This window comes from Mycteria americana, chromosome 3 (genome assembly GCF_035582795.1).
Source record: "Mycteria americana isolate JAX WOST 10 ecotype Jacksonville Zoo and Gardens chromosome 3, USCA_MyAme_1.0, whole genome shotgun sequence".
Taxonomy (NCBI): domain Eukaryota; kingdom Metazoa; phylum Chordata; class Aves; order Ciconiiformes; family Ciconiidae; genus Mycteria; species Mycteria americana.
In genome coordinates this window covers 31,006,791-31,024,245 of record NC_134367.1, presented here as the reverse complement: position 1 = coordinate 31,024,245, position 17,455 = coordinate 31,006,791, and the positions used below count along the sequence as shown (strand labels likewise).

The 17,455-nt window shown below is 38.4% G+C and overlaps 1 protein-coding gene across 1 annotated transcript in view; it reads left to right on the top strand.

The window, feature by feature from the left end:
* Positions 1–17,455, top strand: part of EYS (eyes shut homolog) — a 951,425-nt gene that overhangs the window by 268,565 nt on the left and 665,405 nt on the right. The window contains exon 15 of the mRNA XM_075497152.1: positions 9,281–9,385. Coding sequence (XP_075353267.1) covers positions 9,281–9,385 — 105 coding nt within the window. The remainder of the gene's footprint in view (positions 1–9,280; positions 9,386–17,455) is intronic.

The window sequence follows — 17,455 nt, the reverse complement described above, 5'->3', positions numbered from 1 at the left end:
AGCAGGACAGGAACACCCAAAACAACTGAGAGTCCTGAGAGGAGCAGGGAGTCTTCTTGCAGCTTCTGCTCCCAAGTGCAGACTTTATTGTTAAAAGGGTGAGCACCTGAGTACTGGCAGCTTTGCAACCTGCTGCATGGAGTTTCCCTTACTCTGAGTAAGACAGGCAGACAGAGAGAAGCAGCTCCTGAGAAAGATAAAGAAAAAAATATCTCTATCTCTCTCTCTCTTAAATCAAAGCTTGCTCTCAAATGCCCTCTTGTGGGAGTCAGCATATGCAAGATCACTGTAATTATGCCATAGTAAAGAGCTACTGGACAAATGGACAGATGGCAGCACTGCCACCTCCTTCCCTCACAATGTTTTGTTCGATTTTGTCAATTAGACGGGCTTCAGGAACATCTGGCAGTTGACATAGGTAAAGGCAGTCCAGGTCTGTTAACCTGGCAAGCCTCAAAGATTAGAAAAATACTTGCTCAGCACATCCAGACTAGTTAATTCTAGGCATTATCAGAACCTGAAGATAGGTGAAGTAGGGAATTTTAATATTGAACAGTAGAACACCTTTAGTACCTTAAGTAGTAAGATACCTTGAATCAAAGCATCAATCAGGTGGGCTGGTATGGAATTCACCTGTGATGCAGAAGGAGGAGGCATTTTATGAGGTGTTGGTTACTGACCATTTTCATTATTTGGGTGGATTTCCTCTGGTAGTGGAAGTGCCTGGAACCCAAGAATTTTGTAAGTCAGTGTTCTGGGATGAGAAGGCATGTTTTTTTTCATCTTGAATAAGTGATGGGATTATTTTTTATCCATTGTAAACCATTTGCCTATTTTAAATTTTAGAAGAGATTATTAATTAAATGAATTTCAAAACTGTGCACATGTGCCTGAGTGCAGAAGTGATCCCTATGCTAGTGAGGTGACACCAGTGAACACTGGGTAGGAAAAACATGATTCTGAAGTGATTTTTACTTTAGCACTTAGCACTGAATTTTCCTGTAATTTATATGCATGAGATTCTTAATCTGACTTCCTCACTTGTATCACGTTCCATATGAATTCTCTATGTGTAACATGATCCTTGTTTTAGGTTTTGCCTGTGTCTTATTCATGTTTATCATTATCATGAGGCAGTATGAATCAACAATCAAAATCTACCATCAGTCACATGTTGACTTAAATAAGTCTTTAGGCTTTACACAGCAGACTAAATACATTTGCAAGCCTTTTAATATGCTTTCTGAACATCAAATCTATATAATTTCCTCTGGCATGTGTCATATTATGAGCTTTTGGAATCCTGTAGTAGCTATTGTGGCTAAACAAGTGGTCCCTGCGACACTGCACATTTGAAAACCAAAATTATAAAAGGATGTGCAGCGTCTTCTAGCTCAACTCACTCCATCACGAGGCAAAAGGTGATACCTTTTTTTGTCCTTTCAAAAACCTTTCCCTGTGCATTCTTTTTCTAGGGCTTTCTAAGCTTTGTTTTCAGTAAGCCTGCAAAAGCTGTTCTATTTTAGGCAGCTTTTGCCTGACCCAAATGTTTTTAGTTAATGTCAGGACGACTGCACAGTTTAAAATCGTTGAGTCACTCCATCCTCCATTTCACGCTAATCATCTCCAGTCCTGTCCTCAACAATTCAAAGGAAAGAATTGACCTGAGAAATCTATTGGTGCTTACCCATCTTTAGAGTCAGTCACAGATACTCAGTCTTGCTTGCATCTCATGCATCAGATTATTATTCCACATCAATGGCCCTTGCAGAAGCAGCCCAAAAGCCAGGTATTCTTTTCTCCGATGTCCCCTAATGACTGAGTTCATATAAACAACATGCCTGTATCTGATCTCTAGTCAAAGCGCTAAGGTTTTTCAAACCAGCCCAAAACCTGGAAGCTGAAGACTGAAGAGGGCGGGGTGGTTCCCCAGGCTCCTGGCCAGCAAAGCCCTGACTCAGAGCAGGCCCATGGTGGCATGAGAGCGAAAGGCTGACTGCCTTTCCCCCTGCTCAGCTGGGACAGTGCCAATGGGCTGCTGGTTTTCAGAAACACTCCAGAAGGCAGGCTGCCGAGGGCAGGCTTCCCACAGTTGGGCGTGCAAACTTAACATGCTGGAAAATAAACACTATTTATGCATACATGGAAATGTATTCAATATGTATTTCTGTGGTTATTAGAGAATGTTTATCATCACGTCTAATGTGTACCTGCTTCCCCTGGAAGCAATTCAGGTTAGAACACTGAGTGGAAAAAAAAAAAGATCACTAGAGTGCAGAAAAGTCTGTTTAAGTTTCATCATGCTGCAAATTACATACATAAAAATTTTGATAAACTAATACATAAAAACTATTGAATTGCATGAAAGAAAAACAAATCAATTATAGTTCAGTAGCAATGTTTTTTCCAGTCATCTAAAAAATAAGCAAAGTCTCTTTTTTTTTTTTTGTGAGAAATCAAACGGCACATTTCTCCAATAGTTTTCCATCTGCAAATACTAAGCATGATTTATTTAAATTAGAACGTGAATAGTAACAGTTGGAACCATCTGACAAAAGATAAGTTAATTCTTCAATCAAAAATTTAATTAGTTTATATGCCATTTACTTTATCATTGCTGTACTGGAGGTGTTATGAGATTATTCTTGTATTTCAGTTTACCCCCTTTATTTTAGACATAATGTGTTTTTTTCAATAGTGACACCAACTGTCATGCATAATATAATGTATGCAGAACATACATTAATATCTTTCTGGGTGTGACTGTCTATGTAATTAATTTTAGATAAATTGGAACGTAATCATTTAATATGAATAGGCTTGTTTTTCAATTAAAAAAATGTTGTCGGTTGCTGGGATGCCCTTATCAAATAAAATATGAAAAGCAATCATGTCTAAAAAGCTCAGAGAGTGATTAAAGCACACGCAGAAGACTCTGGAAAATATGGTTGAAATTCTTAGTCTTCCTGAGTTACTGTGGGAAATTAACCAAATTTTTCCTTAACTCCATACTTTTTCTATAAACTATTTCACTTTTCTCCTTTTCTTTGCATGTGTTTTCTATTTATATTCTAAACAGTTAAGGTCATGGATGACATACTATGAACAGTAATATGCCAGCACAGTGAGCACAATTTTTACTGTTTACATCTAAGTGCACCTGTAAAAATGATATCCATAAACATAAAGATATCAAGGCAGAATTTCCTACTGCATCAAGATTTTTATTATAACTGCCTCAATTAACCTCTTAGGACTAAATTTTCTATTATGACATGAGCAATCAGTGAATGAACTCTGATGTAAGAAAATCTGCCTCCAGCCAACTTCCCCAGTGTACATTTTCCATCCCTCCCAGATATTCTGTTAATGAATTTGAGAAACAGACAGGGCATCTTACATAAGAATGGTTTTCTCTAGGTTTTTTTTGTAGCGGACCATTCCTCTTCTGAAAAAAATCCACCAAATCATTGATGGTGGAAAAAGTCTGCTGTTCAACACTGCCTTTGCAATACCAACTAGCATTGTACCAGAGGTTTTAATACTAAATTATATTTCCCAGTATATACTGGGCTGTGTTTTTAACAAGTGAAACAATTTACCTTTGGGCACCCTCTTCATTGACAGAGACGTTTTAGTATGTCAGTATAAAACTGACACTATCAGTTTTAGTATGACCACACTAAGTAGTAGCCATATTTGGTACCATCTTCAGTAACACAGTTGACTTCTTTCGTTCTTCACTCTTTGGCCTTTTTCTTTGTCTTGATTTTTTTTTTTACACCTTTCTCTTTCTCAGTTCTGCAACTCCCTATAACTACTGATTTTGCTATATTTGAGGCATTTTACATATGTTAGGCATGTGTTCTTTGTCCATTTTGTTACCCCTAGAACTGTTTTTGCCCAGCTCCTATGTTTGCTTCACTACCGGTAACTGGCCACAGGTGAGCTGTTAATAGCCTTGGAATCTCCAGTACCATCCTACAAATGCACCTTCAAGGCCTCTGCTCTCTCCCCTGTACTCCTTCACACTGTAGCCTTACTCTAGAGTTATAATTAGTTCATTCTATACAGCATAACTACGTGTTATTCCTGTCTACATCTTATTAACAATAAGCATAATGTGATGCAATTGTCCAAAATTAAAGAAGACTGTAACAAATCAGGCAATATCCACCTGGACACTAGACAAGTCCTGAGGCCTCTGGCGTTAGCTTGACACCAAACCTGTGGCCTGATGCTAGCAATGGCAGTGCCGTATGTACAGGGCTGCAGTGGTGACAATGGGGACATTACCCCACAGCTTGACTCCACTAAAACAGTAGGTTGACCAAAGACGACTGCTAGCCCAGATCTGAGGAGTCTTGAGGCAGGAGGGGAAAAGTGTTAAATGCAGAGTGATGTTTTTAAAGCTGTTTATACAACATGTATAAGAAGATTTTTTTCCTTGGCACTTTTGCAGTCAGGCAAGAAACAGAATTGCATAGATTATTTGCTCTGGTAACAGCAGAGCAGCACCTGACAGCCACTTTTCCTAAGAACCTCCAGAACTTCCAAGGACAGGACATACACATTCCACATGATGACAATGATGCTACAGGGCCCACCTGCCTTGAGGATCCACCTGCCCACCTATTACTGTCACAGAAATATATCTGGCTCGCAGAATTGTCTTGATGTTTTCCCAGGAAAGACCCACAGAAGGCTACAGAATAAGTGAATTTATTCTGGAAGTCTTCTAACAACCCGTAGATTGCTGGTTGTCTGCTCTACATTAGGTCTGTATACCAGAAGGCAGTTAATGTTGCCCATTAACAACCTTGTACTGAACCTAATTACTTAGTTTTGATTAAAGCACACATTGAATCCAAAAACATTCAATCCTGATTTGAATGCATGAAGAGAAGCCAGAATTTCACTGGCATTTTTTTCTAGTAGTAATCACCATCAGATTTAGAAGTTTATATTAAATATTTTATTTAAATTTTTGTCTTCAACTTGGAGCTATTGAGTCTCATTACCTTTTCTACACAAAATGAAAAAGCCTCTTACTACCCAAGTATTTTCTCTTTGTAAAGACACTTATACACTGTAATCAAGTCACTTCTTGTTTTTGTTTGTTCTAAATGAAACAGATGGAGCTCTTTAAGCCTTTGCCGACAACGTGCTTTCTTTAGTTGTTGAATAAATTGTGTAGCTTTCCCTTCATCCTTCCCACTTATTTTTAAATATGGAACATTGTAGTCAATGTTTTATGCAGATGTATTTTACACATCAATATTCCTTCTTGGTTTTTTAAATACATCTGAGATTTTTTTTTTTTTTTTGGTCACAGCACTGCAATAGCACTCATATGCTGAGGTCTTCAGCAGACCTTTTCAGATGACTTTTGTTGTTTCTTCACATACCGTTCAGCTACAGTTCAGTAGCTATAACCTACATATCTTTTTCTTTGCTTGTATCCGGCAGCTGCAAGTGATCCAAAGTGACCTGCAGTACATTGAAAAATGTACTGTTTAACTAAACAAAAGTTATCACAAGATTTCAGTTAGTGCATATGCTTCCTCTCCTGTAGCAGGGAGATACAGGAAAGGAAGTGACAGTGGAAATGCAGAGTTTGTTTAAAAGTCAGTGTTGAAATAATAGAGTAAGGGCTTTTCACATTCACCTGCAGAAAAAGAGACTCAGGGAAGTATGAAGTGGTTAATTTGTCTCATTATGATTTTCTCATGCGAAAGGCTTGAGGGGTGAATGTAGGTTGAATGTGCCAAAAGCTGTACTGCTCTCTTTGTAAGAGTAGGACTTTCCATCTATCCCTCTGTATTTTTAACCATGTTCATTTATGGTGTGCATGAAGAATGTGTTTGTTTCTGCCTGCTAGTGTTAATATTTTTACTACACCCTGAGTGTCCTCTGCTTCTTTGGCTACTGCATGCCTGGACTTGCCTCTGTCTTATCTGACTAATACAGATGTGTGTTTTAATGGAGAGACAGAGTGGAGATACAGATTTGCATAGGAGCACTAAGTTCCAAAGTGGGAGCTCTGTTATCACACACCAAGTAACTTAAGACCTTTCCCCTCCTATTTTAAATTTCCTAGACTTTTTGATATGGATGACTCTTGGTCCTTCCTTACATGACCACAGATTTGGAATACTTGTCCTGCTTTACCTTACCATGAGGCATAGCAAATTTCCAGACAATCCAACTCACTACATGAGCATAAAAGCCTTTGGACTTCTGTGTTATAAACAGTGTGTGTGCCCTGTAATTTATATAATCATAGCACTAGAAGAAAACACTAAAGATCATCTATTCCATCCTCATCCCAGAAGAAAACATATACTATACTGTGTCATTCCTGATATGTTATCTCACCTCAAAGAAGTCCAACGCCATTCCTTATTTTCCTCCGGCAATCTTTCCAGTGTGTTATTATAGTAACCATCAGAAGGAGTTCCTTAACATCTAATCTGACTTTCACTGCAGTTTAAATGCATTACTTCTTATCCTGTCCACTATGAACATGGAGAACTAGAGACATTTGCAAAAGCCTTTTCTGATTTTATGACTGTCATCACATTTCTATTCAAATCTTCCTTATTTAGGCTTTACAGCTCCATTTATTTTGTTTTTCCTAAGAAGTCATGCTTTCAAGTTCTTTGTCATTCTTGTCATGCTCATCTGGATTGTCTTCATTTGGTCCACATGTTTCTTGAATGCAGCTCACTGTACAGCGCAAAGCACTCCAAATGCAGCTTTACTCCAGGTAGATGAGAATAGAAGGATTACTTTATGTTTCTAACTGGCTATGTTTCTTTTTATATATCCCAGCACACTATTTGATTTGGAACAAAATTCTGGGTTTTGTTCCTACTTAACTTGTGGTTTGCTGTATTATGATATCTTCCACTTGTTCTGATTGGATAACATTTGTTATTTCAAAATTTATCTCCAATTTGTCTAAATTTATGAAGACTTCTAATCCTGTCCTCCAATGTACTTTTTTGTGTTGCCATCAATAAGCTTACTCTGTTGTCCACCATCCAGAGGGTTGTTGAAAAAATTGAGTGGAACTAGATGGACAGTAGACCTCTTTCAAAATCTGTGCAATTCATTCATTCATTTTGGTAGTAAACCCACTGATAACTAATGTATGAATAGGGCTTTCCAACAATTTTTACTCATCTGATAATATTCTCTTGCAGTTCATATCTAGTCCAATTATTAGGATTTTGCACGAGACAGCAGTAGAAACATTACTGAAGTCAAGGAATATGACATTGCTACTTTTTTTTTTTTAATCCACAAGGCCTGTAACTGGTGTAGAAGGGAATTGGTTTGTTTATATAAGGCCCATTTTTAATACATTATTTTATATTTATACGTTCTTACAAGTAATCAGTTTAGTAACTTTTTCCCATATTTCCTTCAGGAACTGAAATTACACAAATGGATCTGTAATTTCACGGCTCTGTCTTTTACTCCTTTTTAAAGGCTGACTTTATTGAGTCTTCAGGTAATTTACCTGTCTTCTACAAGTTCACAAAGAAAACTACTGAGTTTTTATCAGCCAGCTCTTGAAGTACCCAAAGGCGAAGTTCATCAGACCTGCCTATCTGAACATCTAACTCATCTGACAATTCTCCAGTCTGCCTTCTCTATTCAACACTGAAGTTTTGCCCTTTAATCATAGGTATCAATTATGATAATGATCTGCTTGGAGCTGACCTTTTTACCGATGACTGAAGCAAAAGAAGCATTGAACAATTTGGCATGATTACCGTTATCAGTAGCCATCCTTCTCCATTGAATGGCAAACCATACCTTTCCTTCATCTTTAATGCTGAAGTACTTACAGCATGATTTCTCATTACCGTGACCATCCCATGATAGTTACATCTTATTCAGTGCCTTTGCTGGTCTGATTTCATGCCTACATATTTATGTTGTACTTCTTCAGTTATCCTTAGTAACCTGACCTATTTTTTTGTTAGTTAGGCATTTTTGTCCTTTGAAAAACAGGAAGTGCTAAGTTGGCCTCCTAGTACTCAGTGTCTTTTTCCCCACAAAAAGACAGTTTGTCCTGGTGTACTGAAAGAAAGCAGTAACTTTCTAAATTACCTTTTTATTTTAGTTCAACCTCTCATCAGGTTTCACATCAGAAATGTTCTGTATTCTTTGTAATTTTTCTGATTTCCTTTGGTTTTATGTTGTTCACCACCCTCTCCTCTGCTTTCCCATGGATCTTGATTGATTTCACCCAAGTTCTTCACATTTCTTTCTTCATATTCAGAGATTACTCTTACCTTTTACTTAGAATCAAATCCCAGAAAATCTCTGTAGTTGCCTTTTCCACTATTGCATGAAAAAAAATGCAAATAGCACATTCAAAAATCTTCGTATTTTTGAATGATGATTCCTTTCCAAAATGTTGTTTTCCATCACTTTCTGGATAGAATACCAACGACAGTTTTGCTCACTCCTGTCAGTGACAGCTACAGTTTTCCTTCTCTGTCACTGGAGTAGCTTCTGGTATTCACAGGAGCTCTTAATCTCTATAGTTGTCCCGTGAGTTTGAATCAGTTTTGGATCAGGAAGATCCCAGTATAATTTATACCAGGCTAGAGCTTGCTCTAAATTAATGCAGTGCACAATGGAGAGATGAGGGACTGTGGATTTTCTTTGGTATGCCCAATGAGTTAATTGTTTTCATAAGCCACCTATTATATTGTCTTCTAAATGTTCTCCTCTATATGTCTTCTGTACGCTTGCCTATATTTTTTTTGTTTCAGATTTGAATTAATTTGAGTTGCAGCTCAATTGAATCTCTTTAAAAGAAGAAAAATGAATAAACAGCTGAGTGAATTTGTTTTTTTCTGTTGGGATCTGAGAAGTGGCTTTATTCATCTAAACATGGAAGCAACCTTGAGAAATATTTTTCTTATTATTGTTCCTGAGGTTATTAAATCTCTAAGATAGTTTTAAAATTGTGGCATATAATTCTAGTAATTATGGTGTTGAGACGTAATGCTAGAATACACAAAGAATATATTTGCAAATGTAGAGCATACTTGTTCCTTTAAAATATTTAATTTGTTAACTATCAGCTATGATCTATGAATGTCTCTAGTTTTAAACCTGTCAAGCAGAAATAAAATAGTGCTTCCAACCTGGAAAAGGTAAATTATGCAGTTGTCACTTGTACTGTGAAGTAGCTTTTCTGCTTTCCCAAACCCAGAATGATTTATAGTTTTAATGTTTCTTTTTCTTTTGTCAGACAAAAACTGTTCCACGGATATTCATGAATGTTCCTTCAAGCCCTGCAAAAATGGAGGCCATTGCCATGATTTGATTGGTGAATTTTACTGTAGCTGTTTGCCAGGTAAGAAGTCAGGTGATATTTAGGTGAGAAATGTTCTGTGGTATTCAAGAAAGAAATACAGCTTTTCATAAGCACACAACTAAGTAGTCATTGATTTTGCTTGAAAAGAGAGAAGGACTGAGCAGGTATTCTTTAAGCATACTCTACCATTGCTATGCAGCCACTGTCAGCAGAATTTGTTTACAAAACATAGCTTATGTACCAGAAGTCCAGCCTTGCAAACTGATGAATGAAGAGTCTTAGAAATCAACAAACGCTGTCAGTGGTATTCACTCCAGAATCTTTGAGAAATTCTGAATTTCTAAATCTTTGCAAAAGTTAATTTTCTTCCTTTCCATGAACTTAGAATGATTTTGTTTCCTTCTTTCCTACTAGCAAAAGTTATTTTTTAAATTTCTTATTATACACTGAAGAAAAAAATGGGGAGAATTTATACAGTAGTTGTCATAAGGGTTGCTTGCAGTGATGAGAGAAGCTATTAATAACTGAAGTCATCCATAATATCAGAACAACTTTTCTGTTTTCACATGGCATACATAATTTTTATCAAATACACAGTATCTTACAAATATATAAACGTATATGCTTCAGTGCGGCTTTTTCTCTATAGAGTTAGATTGGTGGAGATAGAAGCTACAGGCCAGCTTCTATACATTGAAATGTAATATCTTTTAATATAACTAGCTAATTTAATATGATACTTGTATAGTATAACTAATTGTTGATTTTCTTTTTCCTGCTATCTTTATTGTGGGTCAACTAGTCATCATCTGATTGGAAAGTACCAAGTAAAACATGAATGACAGTACTTTTTCAGCTGCAGTTTTTTCATACTCTTAGGTCACTTACATTGCATTAAACCTTGTTCCATCATGTCAAGTTAGCAATATAATTGTAAAAGGATCAAGCTGATATTGGGACAGAAATATTTGCTTATAATGGATAGGAAAAAGAAGCAGTTAAAATTATTATGTCCCTATAAGAATTGTAAGTTTTTATGTAAGAGATTTAAAAATACATACAAGCTTTTTAAAGTCTAATGTGTAAATAGCTTAGGAGTTATTGAAGTGTGAAACATAGAAATAGCACTCACAGACAGCACTGCCATTAAATCATGGTGTATGTGCTTAAAAATAAATTGAATATATACATAAATACATAGGGGTATTAGTATATATAGAAGTGTATGCATATGTGTATTATACATGTACATACATATACATACAACCTCTTTTAAGACCTGAGAATCTCCCAATAGACTTCAGGATGCAGAATATCTAACTTTTTCTGTTTTCATGTTATTATTATTAATTACTATGGCTAATTTGTTAAGACTAGATTCTTATATATTGAGGTAATAGGTTAGTCTTACTTTTTAAATTGCAAAGCCTATGACTAGATTTCATTACTCTTCCCATGGTGGATAAACTAAATGTCACACCTCATTTTGTCAGAGTATTTTGCTTTGTGCAATCACAAACACAAGGAGTATGAAAACATCTGCCTGCTGTGCAGGACTGAAAAAGTGAGATCATATGCATGAAATTATTATTAAAATGCTATAAGAAGTACACATATGAATTCTCAGACTATATACATTTTCCATTAATATTTTTGAACACTTGTTAGATACAGCTTTTGTGAAGAACTAACACATCTACAAAATACAGGATGAAAATGAATGACTTAGACGGTATTTAGTCTAGCAAGGTATGAGGCTATGCATGCATGTACCGGATTTGAGAGAAGAAATCAAGGGGGTTTATAAATAAAAGAAGACAAAACATATATTATAATTATGTAGCATAAGGACTATAAGCACAGAAAACAGAACAGCTAACATAGACCTACCAGTTGCTACAGCGGTTTCCAGGCTTCTCCAATGAACTGCAAGAAGTATCTTCTGAGATCTTCCTTTTGGAGCAACATCTTCTGGCACGCTGCTACACTGGGTGAGGAATAGCTTCTGGAGGGTTTTGCTTCTGTTAGCTGTTTCCTTTTTAGGGAGTGCCTATACACACCATCTTCACCTGACTGCTAATCAGGGAGTGTCGAGCTGAAGCTTGGGAACAGATATAAATTTGGTAAGTAGAAGCACAGTTCCTGGAGAGCAGGAAATAGCAATCTGGCAGTTGTTGCAAGATGGTCCTTGAAACTATGCTCAAGACTAAGATCTATGCAGTGATGGTGGTAATGTGCTATAGGACAGTTTCCAGCACCAGCTGAAGCAAATACCACAGGCAAAACAGAAGCCTTGATGCAGGCACTACTCCTGAAGCATGATGTTGCCATGTAGGCTTTGGGCTGCAGACAATACTTCTTTCTGGGGTGGGGGTGATGGTGGCCTCACCTGTGAAAGAGGTGAGCAGACTGCACACCATCACAGAGAATGAATGCAGGAGATCAATAAGGTCTTTCCACATACCCTGTAGAGACAAAAGCCTGAGCCACATGATGCAAGGAAGGATGGACAGCTAGAGATTATACTTAAAGCAGTAGTGGATGGGGGATGCTGGAAACTTATGACTCTAGCAACAGAAGGAATATTCTTTCTTTGCCTGCATACGTGCAATTACTGAACAGGCCATAGTGCCCTGAGAATAGGTGAGGACAAAGCATATCTATCAGAGAAGGCACTGAAGCCAGTGGAAGCTGAGCCAACTGCCTGCACCAAGCACAAGTGGTGGGTAATAGAAGAGGTTTCCTCTGCAGGGGATGGAGGAACCCATCCACCGACCTGTCTTCATTTCTTGGAAGATTTCCTACTTGTTGGGGGCTTGGATCTCAGATCCTTTGGAGAGACTGCTGATGTTTATCTTGCCCTCAGACTGCTACCTCTGGTTGCCTACCCAAATGGGAACCAACAGTACTACCAAGGGAGACCTGGAACAAATCGAAGAGTGACTACAGAGCACTAGGAAAAGTGAAGAAGGGCCTGGGGGACCATGGTTTTCCTCAGTCTTTTCAGTGAAAGTCAAAGGCTTAGGTAGGTTTGGGTATGTCATGCAGGTGAATGCTTGGCTGCCTGGCTGGTATTGCAGACAGATCCTTAGCTTTTAGTACCGTCTCTGAAGAACTACCAGAGAGACATGTGGCCCACTTGACAAAGTGGAATAAGAGCATTTTTGGCAACAGGCTTCCTACCCTAATGAGAGGGCTTTAAACCAGATACACCACAGAAGGTTTGCTTTAACAGGAAGAGAAGTGAAGGCAATGACAAAGTGTCTAGGGGACAGAACAGTGGGGGAGGCTGTCACACTTGTGAAAGCAACATGACTGAGGGCGTCCCTCTTCAGTACATATGCAGAAATGCATGCAGCATGTGATACAAACATGAGGAATTAGAAGTGTGTGTGCAGTTGCACAGCAATGATCTCATGGGGTTTAGAGAGACATGGTGGGATAGCCAACACAAACAGAGTGCTGCAGTGGAAGGATACTGGGTCTTTAGGAAAGACAATCTGAGAAGGTGAGAAGGAGGGGTTTCACGCTATGCAAAGGAAAGCCTCAGATATACTGAGCTTTGCATTGGAATGAATGATGGGCCAGGTTAAGAGCTTACGGGTAAGGATTAGTGGCCAAACTCACACAAGTGGTGTGGTGGGCATCTGCCGCAGACCACCTGATCAAGAAAAGGAAGTAACTGAAGCCTTCTTTAAACATCTTGAAGAAGTCTTACCATCACAGGCCCTCATATTCATATGCAACTTCAATGACCACAGTATTTGCTGGTGGTTTAATAGGGCTGGGCACAAGCAACCCAGGAGACATCTGCAGTGTTGAGAAAAGATTTTTGATACAGGTGAACAACCAGGTGATAGGGGAGATGTTCTGCTGGACTTGTTGCTCACAAACAAGGAAAAACTGGCGAGGGATGTAAAGCAGCCTTGGCCCCAGTGACAGAGTTGAAAATCTTGTGAGAAGACAAAAGCAGCAGAATCACAGCCCTGAATTAAAGGAGAGTTCATTTTGTCTGAGGAATCTGCTTGACTGGATCCCCACCCTTGGAGAGCAAAGGAGCCCAGGACAACCTTCTCAAACACAGTAAAGGTCCATTTAAATGTGCAGGAGGCTGAGCAGGTGTGGCAAAAGGATGAAGAAAACATGGGCCCATTGATGAATGATGTGCACGTAGTGACAAAGGGTATGGAAAAGAAAGAGGTTATTAATGGGTTCCCTGCTTCTGTTTACTGATATGTTCACCCTCAGGTGACTCCCAGATTGCTCTGCCTAGAGGCAGAATCTGTGGGAGTGAAGCATTATGCATGGCAGAGGAAAATAATTAGGAAGGACTTAAGCAAATTAGGCATACATAAGTATGTGGGACCTGATGAGATGCATCCACAGGTGCTGAGGGAGCTGGCTGGCATCATTGTGAGACTGCTGTCTATTATCTTTGAATAGTCATACTGATTAGGGGAGGTTTCTGATGACTTCAGAAAGGCAAAAGCAACCCCATCTTAAAGAGGAGGATTCAGATAACTACAGGCAAGTCAGCCTAACCTCAGTCCCTCGGAAGATTATAGAACAAATGCTCTTGGAAGCTGTGTGCAAGAACATGGAGGACAGGAAGGTGACTGGAAACAGTCACCATGGATTTACTGAGGGTGAATCATGCCTAACCAGTCTGGTAGCCTTCTACCATGAAATAGCCAGCTCTGTGGATAAGTTGAGAGCAGTGGATGCAATTGACTTTAGCAAGGCTTTTGACATGACCTCCCTGAGTAATACTGTTGTCAAAATGAGGTATACAGACTGCAAAAGTAGACAGTAAGATGGGCTCAAAATTGGCTGGACCACCATGGTTAAAGGATTTGTGGTAAGTGGCACAAAGCCTAGTTGGCAATTGGTAACTAGTGGCATTCATCATTATTTGATACTGGAATCAAATCTGTCTAGTGTTTTTATTAGTGACCTGGACAATGGGTTACATTCTCAGGAGATTCACAGGTGATATAAAACTGGGGCGAATGGTTGATATGCTGAAGGCTAGGGTTTCTATTCAGGGGGACTTTGACAGGCTGGAGAAACAGGCCAACAGGAATCTCACAGAGTTCAACAAACAGAAATGCAAGTCCTACAGTTTTGGAATAATAATCCCATGTACCAGTAGAGCCTGGTGGCCAACTGGCTGGAAAGCAGCTTTGCAAAAAACAGCCTGGGTGTCCTGGTATTCAACAAGTAGAACATGAGCCAGCCATGTGTCCTTGTAGCAAAGAAGCATCCTGGGCTGCATTAGGAAGAGTGTAGCTAGAAAGTCTGGAGATGATTATTTTTCTACTTGTGACTTGTGAAACTGCATCTGAAAGGACTGTGCCTAAGTTTTGCATGCTCCACTGAAAGAAGGACATTGCTATACTGGGGCAAGTCCCGCAAAGGGCCATGAAGATGGCCAGGGTCCTGGAGAACCTGATGTACAAAGAGAGACTGAGTCAATTGGACCTGTTCAGCCTGAAAAAAAGGCTAAGAGAAGATTTTATTGGGGTTTACAACTACCTCATGGGAGGATACAGGGAAGACAGAGCAAGGCTCTTCTCAGAGGTAAAAACTGTGGCAGGGCAAAAGGCAATGGACACAAGTTGGAATGCAGGAGAATTCTGATTAGATATTAGGGGGGAAAAAACCACTACGAAGGTGGTTAACTATTGGAACTAGTTGTCTGGAAAGCTTGTGGAATCCTCATCCTTGGAGACATATTCAGATCTTGACAGGACAGTTCCCTGAACTACCTGATCTAGCTGGTCTTTTTCTCCATGAGGATTAGACCAGATGGCCTCGAGAAGTCATTTCCAACATAAATTATCTTGTGATTCTATTACTAAATAAGAAATCTTTGCCCAATGTTATGTATACTTTACAAATGTAATCCTTTAAGTTGAATTTGAATCGAACTACCTGTGCCTACATGCACAGTCTTCAAGACTGCAAGCACTTCAGCCACATCTAAAAGTTTTCGAAAATCTTCATTAGGGTGTCACCTTTTATCAATCAAATCTGTAGCTGAAAAACATAAAAGTTTTTGTTTATATGGAATGCTTTTCCAAAGCCAGAATTTCTATGAATATTTAAAAACTTCTCAAATGTCATTTTTTCCCATGTGTTAATTTAGCCTTCCACTAGGAAATGGCTTCATATCTATACTGAATTTTAACAAGGGAAAAAATAAAATGAAAAACAAGTGCTATAGTGGTGTGGAAAAAAGTTTATTACAACGGTAGTCTGTCATCTGGAAACCTTGCCTTGAAATAGTAAAGTAGAGAAGCACAGTTTGAGGAAGAAGTGAAGAGTCACTCTTTAAAAGTTTATAACTTCTCCCCAGGTAATCTGATATTTAAGGAAATATTAATCTAGAAGATGTTGGATTTGTAGAATGTATTCAGAAAGGCAACAAAAGTGATCAATGGAATAGAGCAACTGCCTTATGAAAAAGCAAGAACCCTTTATGTTTGTAGAAGAAAAGCATGAGGGAAAGAGAGGAAGCTTAGAAAAAAATCATGAAAGCAGGAGCTAAGCTGAAAACAGAACTGTTGTTCACCAAAGCTTGTTCACAAGAAGCAAGAAGGCATTTGAAGAACCTAGTGGGATTTTGGACTAAAACACATAAAAGAACTTTTAACAGAACTTTTAGCTTTTAACTTTTTAATGACATTACATTTTTTTAATTTGTTACCACAGAGTGTGATGTAGCTAGAGAATTTATTTAGAAGGTTTTGTAAGGGATTACACAAATTCACAACCAAAAAGGCTGTAAGTGGATACTAAAAGATGCTCTGACTTCTTTAATACACCTGAATGCCTGGAGGTTTCAAAGGGAACAGACTGCTGGAAGTGGCTAAGCTAATATGCTCTCCCTAAATAGCCCTCTTTTTCCACTCTCAGACAGTTCTAGGCTAGAAGTACCATTGCACTGACCACACAGGGTGTTTCTTAGGTTCTTACAGGACGTTCTCATGTTTTTGTCTTTTAAAAAACCTTACATCTACTACACAGCTTCTTTCCCATCCCCGTTCATGCCTCAGTGATGTATTATCCCTGCTACACCTAACTTAATACATAAATATTTCTTTTTTCAGTGGGATTAGTGGATGATTAGCATGATTGCTAAAGTAGACTGATTTTGAAGCAGAAAATCCTGTCAGTTGAGATGCTTGGATTGATGGATTCAACATAGAAACAATTTTTGTTCAACTTAATATGCTGAATCAAAGGAGCAGTACTTCTGATTAAGAGTAAAATCACACACAGAAAAATTGTAAATCAAATTCTTCCTTTTGGGGAGGTTCACTGTTATTAAAGTTTACTGTACCATGAAATAAGACTGTACTTTCTTTCAAACCTTTCTGGCAACCCTTATTATGAAGTAGAAGCTTATACATGAAAGTTTTCACTCCAGGAAGAGGCCTTAGGAAAAGTGTCCATGCTGTGACTCAAAAAATAAAGTGAATCATCAAGATTACAGATGGGGAATGTTTAGGAAATCATTCAGTCCTTCATGCTGCTACTGCACAATCACTCTTAACACAGAATTTGTAATGATTTTTTTTTCTTTGATTTCAAAGTTGCCTGATAAGAAAGTCTAGCATTTTTTACATGAAACTGTTGCTCAGCTTACGAAAAAGATTACCTGATGTGTAGTTTAAAATTCCGATTATCAATTTCTTGCCCCAAGTTACAATTCATTTCTACAATTTGTAAGTCATATATTTTTCTCACACCTCTAACATCCTAACTTATACAGGGATAGCATTCTTTCTAAACAAGTCCATGTAATCAGCTCTACAAATGCTATTCGGCAGTCTACCACTTACAGAAGATGCTTTGAGTATTCATACAGCAAAAGAGTACAGAACTGCTTGAAGTCAGTTCTTAGTGGACTCAATATTTTAGGGAAACAGAGGTTAATACATTCACACGATGTTAGCTCTTCTGCAAAGTCTTTATAGTGAAACTTCTGTGGGCAGTCACATCCACGAGGTATCAGTGTTGACTCTTTGTCCAGGAAGAGGGCTGAGGTCACTGATAGAGCTGTTGGAGAAGCAGAGGTTATGCACATGGCTCCCCAGGACCTGC